The 7543-nt window shown below is 47.4% G+C and overlaps 1 protein-coding gene across 6 annotated transcripts in view; it reads right to left on the reverse strand.

Moving 5' to 3' along the window:
* Nucleotides 1-269: 269 nt before the first annotated feature.
* Nucleotides 270-7543, reverse strand: part of Hbegf (heparin binding EGF like growth factor) — an 18077-nt gene continuing 10803 nt past the window's right edge. For all 6 annotated transcript variants that reach the window (XM_029471715.1, XM_029471716.1, XM_029471711.1 and 3 more), the window contains 3 exons: nt 2795-2950; nt 1981-2071; nt 270-1710 (listed from right to left, as the gene is read on the reverse strand). In XM_029471715.1, coding sequence (XP_029327575.1) covers nt 1999-2071; nt 2795-2950 — 229 coding nt within the window. In that variant the 3' untranslated portion in view covers nt 270-1710; nt 1981-1998. The remainder of the gene's footprint in view (nt 1711-1980; nt 2072-2794; nt 2951-7543) is intronic.

Raw genomic sequence — 7543 nt, forward strand, 5'->3', positions numbered from 1 at the left:
TATGTAGAAAGACATTGTCAAAAAAAAAAAAAAAAAAAGGAAAAATAAAGGAGAGCGATGGTGAAGGACACCCAAAGTCAACTTCTGACCTCATGCACATCAAAACAAAACAAGCCAGGTGGGGTGGTGCAAGCACTCAGGATGCCATGGCTGACAGATCTGAGTTCAAGACCAATCTGCTCTACATAGAGTTTTCTAGGACAGCCGGGGCTCAATAGTGAGGCCTTAAATAAACAAACAACACCAAACCAAAAATGAAACAGAACATGGATGGAGTAAGGGTTATCTTTATTTGGGTCACAAAGTATAAATATGAACCAGGTTTTGGAAATATAGGTTGTAACAGTTCAGAAATGGCACTAGAACCTTCCATGGGGACTGTGACAGCATACATTATAGTCTTGGTGAGACCGTAGTAGTCTCCTTTACCCAAAACCTTCCCTCCCACCAACCTTCCCTATAGTAATTGATAGGTATCAATGACCAAGAATAGTCAACTCCAAAGCTCCCTGCTCTTCCTCAGCCTTTTTCTTTACTAATGCCTTCTCCAAACTGTCCTGTGCTCTGCCAACCCCTGCACGGAGTAGCACCAGAAGAACAGCAAGGATAAGGGAAATGTCTTGACACAAAGGGAGTGAGATGGGGCGATGGAGAACCAGGAAGCCCATGGACTTCCTGCAGGCATGGACGCTCAATCTCTTCTGGGATTTGGCAGGGAGAGGACACAGGCAAACACCAATATCTGTTACACGTTAACATCAGCACCTTGGGCTTTCGGAACACGAACAGTAGACAAAAATCACCTAGGCAAGACTGCAGTCCAACTCACAGAGTGGCTCCGCCCAAACCGATCCCTGCACTCTGACCATACACAACCTACCCTGGGATATTCTGCTCCAGGGACATCTTCTGAAATGTAGACAGACAATAAATTACTACCAATGGGTTACAGAGCAAATAGGACCCAGCGTGGCATTGAGCCAGATGGTGGAGCGCAGAGAAGTGGGCCAGGACATTGCCAAAGTAACAGTCTAGGCACTTGAAATATTATTGTTAGATTGTTAAAAACTAAATATATTAACATACATAGAATAAAATAAATATATAATTTAAGAGGCATTTTACAAACAAACAAACAAAAACAAAAACAACAAAACAACAAAATACTTGTTACTTTCCCCCTCTGGGTAGAAAAGTCCCAAAACTCAAGAGTTCTCGAGCTTGTGGTATTTCACAGTTAGCTCATCAAATCCAGCGCGCTGGAGGGTCCAAACAGCAGATCCCTTGCGGCTACTTGAACACATAGCTTCTTAACGCTGTTGCTCTCTTCCAGTCCATAAACCATTTAACCTTCCTCTCCTATGGAAACTAGCTGACACTTTCATCCAGAAGCTAAGTGTTTAAACAAACCAGTGGATTCAATGGAGGAGGACCAGGAAGGCCTGAAGGGCTCACTCACTCCTGCTTTCTTCTGATCCGGATCCCAGCGGGCATAGTCTGTTTGGCACTTAGAGGCTCTGAGATTTTTCTTTTTCTTTTTTTTCTTTTTTCTTTTTCTTTTTTTTTTTTTTAAAAGAGCAATTACAGGAGGCCCAGTCAGGGTAGCAACTGGGAATGAATGAAGACGTTTTCATGGCTGCTGGTGAAATATTTCTCCTCTGTGTAGAAGTTGTAACGAACCACTGTCTCAGAAATAGCCTCTGAAGGTTCCTGAAGCGTAAAGAGGGAGGCATTTGAAGCTGGGTCTAATCTTAACGACATGCAAGGAGCATTAGGAAGGGGAGCTGTGGGTGCCGCAACCTTGTGACCTAGCCAGAGTCTCTGAAAACAGTTCTGAATTGGAACTCAGACGGCACAGTAGTAACCTGCCCCCTGCTACCCCTAATCAAGACAATCCAGCACTTACTGAAGCAGACCCCAGACCCACCCATGCCTTGGCTTGTCCGCCCATGCTGCCCAGGACAAAGGATGGAGCCTTACCTATAGCTCAGGTCCTCCTCAGTGGGAGCTAGCCACACCCAACTTCACTTTCTCTTCACTTTCCAAGTCATAACCTCCTCTCCTGTGGTACCTGAGGAAAAGAAGGGCTGTGAAGAAATGACACCGTGCAGGCCCCACAGCCGGCCCTCTCAAGAAACCCCCATCATGGTGATCCATTTCTTCAAAAAAGCCCAGAGGAGGTGGCAACTCAGGAGTCTTTAGCCAGAATTTAGCTTCTCTGAGGGATTCCTGTCCCTACCAGCAGAGAATTTAGATATATATTTGTGTATGCATATATAATACATATCATGTTTTTAGAGACAGCACCTCATAACCCAGACTGCACTAGCATTTCCTATGTAGCTCAGGCTGGCTTCATAGCAAGTGTATACCTGTCACCCCTGACTTTATTGATTTTGGCATTATTTGGTCCTCAAAACATCCTTATAGAGTCCAATCGCTGAAAGATTACCATCAATAATATTATCCATGCCTTTACTACCAAACCATGCATTAATACCCGGGGAAGGAAATGTCTAAGAGGTGCTCCTGTGGGTGAGTGACCAGGCCACAGAGGTAGGAAATGAACCCCACGAGAACAGTGGAACAGAACCTGCATGGCCTGGCCTGACCGTAAGTACCCTGGGCTTCACACACCGGTCTTATGCCATGTCAGGCAAAAAATAATAATAATATTTTCTAGAAAGTACAATACTAGGCCAGCATCTAGGGATATGAGGAGAGGCCCTAAGTCCGAGGGGAAGGAAGAAGTGAATGACTCCAAAAACAAGCCCACGAGGCCCCAAACACTCACCTAAACATGAGAAGTCCCACGATGACAAGAAGACAGACAGACGACAGTACTATAGCCACCACAGCCAAGACTGTAGTGTGGTCATATGTGTATAGGGGATTCTCCACCGGTAGAGTCAGCCCATGACACCTGTGTCCGTGGTAACCAGGGAGGCATCTAGAATAACAAGAAGAAGAGAGAGTTAATGGTGTCTGCACCCCCTCTGCCTCTCTCTCCACCCACCCCATCCCACCCCCAGAGTCCTGCTTCGGGCAGGGAAAAAGTGAGGGAGGAGTTGAAGGTCTCTCTTTAGATGTATTCCACATGGGCCTAATCTATTACATCTGTACTAAGGTGTTCCGCTTATGCTACTTAGGAGGACTTGGGCGGAGGGCGACTCAGCATCTCTCCCTCAATCTAGAGAGGCCCTTCAACATTCTGACCCAGAAATAAACCCAGCCTGGCCCATCCATGTATCCAGCATGCGGTCCCTCCCCACTGCTTGCTGCTCGGCCTATTAATAGGCCCTGTCCCTCTGCCAGGAATCATTTTTTTTTTCTTGTTTCCTTCATTTAACTCCTCGCTCCCAACCTGGGAACTAAACTACAGCCTTTGGTCTCCCGAATGCTGGACTCTCTGGTCTCCTTTATCTCAGGGCACAAAGCAAACAAACCAAGATAACATCTTCCTGCCCAGCCACCCTGACACAGCGGGGAAAGAATGTCAGAAACAATCCCAGAGCTCTTCTCAATCCAGAAACAAGTCACGTGACAACCCCCTCTTCAAACACAAAGCATTTCCTTAAAGCCCTTAGGAAGACATCCCTTCCTTTGAGCACCCTTGAGATCCTTTGATGTAGGGGGAGCCCCATGCTACAGAAAAGTGGCATGGCTTGCCTAGGTCTCAGCAACAGGGCAGCAGCATTGTCGTGGACCCTCTAACTTTGCTCATGCACCCCCCACATCATCTCACCCACCATCTGGGGTAGGGGTAGGTTTGTCTGCTTGGGGATGTTAGGCTAGCATCTGCTGAAGGAAGCACGGAGAGAGAACCTGTGGCCCTCTGAATCGCACCGTCTCTAGAAAGAGGTGTGCACCTGGAGCCTCAGAGCCACGATGAATCTCTCCTTCCCACTGGCAGGGCCCGGGGAGGCTCCGTGGAGCAGAGCTGTGGACTCTGGAAATGGCACAGGGGTCAAGATGGGTAGCAGTGCATCCCTGTCCCTCCCGACCTTAGGACTGCCCAGCACCTACTTCTGGGTACAGAGCAGCATAAAGGTGGGTCAGCTCCACAAAGGACAGAATACGTTCCTTGCCTAGCCTCTTCAGTATGTCTGGCCCCTGAGTCAAAGTCAGGGAAAAAAAAAAATCTAACAGTATCCCTATCCTTCCGGGACCTAAAGGAAGCTCCTAGGAGTGTTTCTGGAAAATCCTGTGTGCACAGAGATGAGGGGTCAAAGAGATGAGGTGATCTGTCAAGGCTCAGAACTACAAAGCACCAAGGACAAGGTCAGGAGCTACACTTGTGACCCCATTAATGCAGGGAACCCTAAGAGAGTATCTGATAGGTCCTGGGACTGTCTGATCTGTTCTCTGACCACATTATTATTATTATTAGTTATTACAGCTTTAATAACAAATAGCGAGTAATAAAGGCCTACCATGAGCCAAGTACTCTGCGCTAACGGCTTCACAAGGATTATTTTATTTGGCCTCTGGTGAGGCTTGCATTTGGGCCCTTTTGATATCATTTAACATTTAAGGTCAGACCACCTGTGAAGTCGAGGTTACCATCCCCATTTTGAAGAAACCAAGGCTTAACTTCTAATAAATAACGCGCCAAGGTTACAAAGTTAGAGAGTAGCGGAGCCCTGGATTTAATCCAGCAGTCTGCATGACCTCAGCAGCTATGCTATGCCAGGGAAGGGAAGCGGAATCTGTTTTGCAGTTCCGAACCATCATTCAAACCCCACAGGTAGTTACTCAGATGGTAGAAATAAAACTTGGCCTCAGAGTCCCACAATTCAGTTATATAATCCCTCCACCACCTCTGTCCTGAGTCAAAAGGATAATAATGTAAATGTGCTAATATTACCAACTTCCCCCTCCCGCCAAAGCCTGGCTTCCCCAAGGAAGAAGGGGGGTTGAGCATACTCCGAGCATCCCTGGATGCAGCGCAAGATCATGTGTCCTGCCTCAAGCCAACACACACATCTGTCAAACTAGGACATGTTTCTCCTCTCTACGTCTGTGACCCACTTCAGAACTTGCGTGACAACAGACGCTCCTTCTAGAGGCCAGAGATAGCTTCTACATACTCTTATATATCTCCGAATCAACTCCAGGAGTTGAAGGAAGCATCCTTTGATAGTGGGGAATCAGAACAAGTGAGTTCCAGACTGGTTCTGCTATTTCTAGCCAGGTGATCTTGGGCAAGTCACGTTACTTTTCTAAGCTTTGATTTATTTCCTTGTGTTAAATCAGAAGTAATCAGAGCCTACTCACTCTAGCATCATGAAAAACCCATGCCCCATTTATGTGAATTATTATACAACCAAACCAGAGGGCAAAGCCTGTTTCTCAAGGAACGAGATGTTCAGGACAGATGGAGTCAAGAGAAGGGGCTTCTCTGCACATGAGCAGTGTGCATAGTGCAGCTCCAGGCCTGCCTCTCTTCCAGCAGAGTCCTTCCCAACCCAACTACCCCTAGGTTTGCTCTAGCGACAGGAAACCCTGCAGCCAGTTTCTGGGTCAGCAGCCAGTCAGAAGCCCAAGAAAACTGCTTTTTGAGGGCAACTTTTGGCTGGTGAGACAGAAGGGTTTTCCTGTTCCTGGTGACTGTCAAAGGCTGGTTTAGGAAGCCAGCTAGCCTCAAGGTCGCCACAGCAGCCTGGTCACACCCTGGCTGGCAGTTTCTGGGTCTAAAGGAGAGGAGAAGCCACCAAGAGGGACACAGATGTAGGTGCACAGACATCACATTGCCCCAAACCAAGAGCTCTATGTCAAAGAACCCACCCTATGAAGTCTGCCTAGGAAGTTGACACAATGCCTTCTGGACACTTGCTGTGTTCTTAGAGTAGTGAAATCCTAAGGGGTGTTCTAGGACAACAGCTGCCCCCCATAAAACTCTGCTCCGACTCTATAAGGACAGGGATAGAGGAGGAAAGCCAACACCTAGTGTGTCCCGGGAACACAAAAGCATGCTGGGATAGGAATGAGACCCCATTTTTCTTCCCATGAACTTATTTAGCTGTTGAGCTCATGCAAATAACTTCCTACTTGCTCTCTGCGGTTCCCTCATTTTCCAAATAGAGAAAGTTCTGCCCTCCCAGCAAAGAAAGGGCTTATGGACATTCCAAAGACCATCTCCTTTCATTCCTTCAGACAGAGTGAGTAAGTGCTCACCCTACCCGCTGGGCTGAATTTGATTTAAATGTAAACAATGAAGGCTTCAAAGAAATAGTGCCAATAATACCAATGTGTGATTATTATCATTATTCCTAGGCCACCAGGTGGTCTTAAGCACATTTCTTGGGTTCTCTGCACTTAGGAGGTCAGGGAAGCCCTGCTGTTGGCTGATCAATGGACGCCCTGGAAAGCCATTCACTAAAACACCCAGAACCACAAACATCCTGAGACAGTGTGGCTAGACAGACTCCTGGCTGGAGTCCATCTTGACTACCCTCAGAGTCACTTTCTCCACCCTGAGTTAATGATGCCATTTTACACATTGAAGACAAACACTTCCTGTCCCGTCCCAGGACATTGGAAAGGCGCAGACTGAGACTCTACCTTTTTTTTTTTTTTTTTGGTTTTTCAAGGCAGTGGTCTCTCTGAGTAGCCCTGGCTGCTCTGAAACTCGTTCTGTAGACCAGGCTGGTCTCGAACTCAGAGATCCACCTGCCTCTGCCCCTGGTATTAAAAGCATGAGGGTGTGTGCCATCACCAGCTGGCTGAATCTGCCCATTCTTTTAACCAAGCCTCTCCAATACACCAAACTTCTGTCTAGGATGCTGCAAGAAAGGACACACTGTCTGTGAAGGTGGGATTAGATCCATCCGCTAACTGCTAAATAAGGACAGATCTGCTGTATATGAGTAGATAAGACTTGGGTGCTTATGAAAGTTAAAAGGACCAATGCTAGTCACAGGTGGAAGAGATGCCATACAGACAGATTTTTTTGACAAGAGGAAGAGTCAGTACAACAGCATCCTGAGCTGTCCAGAGTCTCTTAGGAAGAGCCACAGGGTTCCAAGAGACGGTCTCTCGACAGGGAAGAGAGGGGATGTCTGTAGCCTGATGTGGGCTATTGGCCTTAGGCACAGTGGCATTTTGCTTGCCAGAGAGCATAGCGACACCACTGTCATCCCCGAGGGGTTGCCAAAGTGACCACTTGCTGGGTTTGGCCTATGAGAGGATCCTGAACCCATAACCCCTCCCTCCATCCACATCTTGACAGGGAGCGGTGATGCTGCAGGCTGAGTTGGGTTCCATGGATAATCCTGCACACACAAAAGTGTTCTCCCACCTCCTATTTCCCACAAACTCAAATCTTCTATGTCTCCCCCATCCTTCTGTCCTTTGCCTGGGTGAAAAAGAAGAGGGGCTTTGACTCACTCTGGATGCTGGTTCCCTCTCTGTACAGTCCTGCCATGCCTTAGGATCAAGGCACACTGACTGGCTCACATGTACACACTTGGGTATACACACCCACTGGCTCACATGTACACACTTGGGTATACACACCCACTGGCTCACATGTACACACTTG

The sequence above is a fragment of the Mus caroli genome, chromosome 18 (genome assembly GCF_900094665.2).
Source record: "Mus caroli chromosome 18, CAROLI_EIJ_v1.1, whole genome shotgun sequence".
In the NCBI taxonomy this organism is placed as follows: domain Eukaryota; kingdom Metazoa; phylum Chordata; class Mammalia; order Rodentia; family Muridae; genus Mus; species Mus caroli.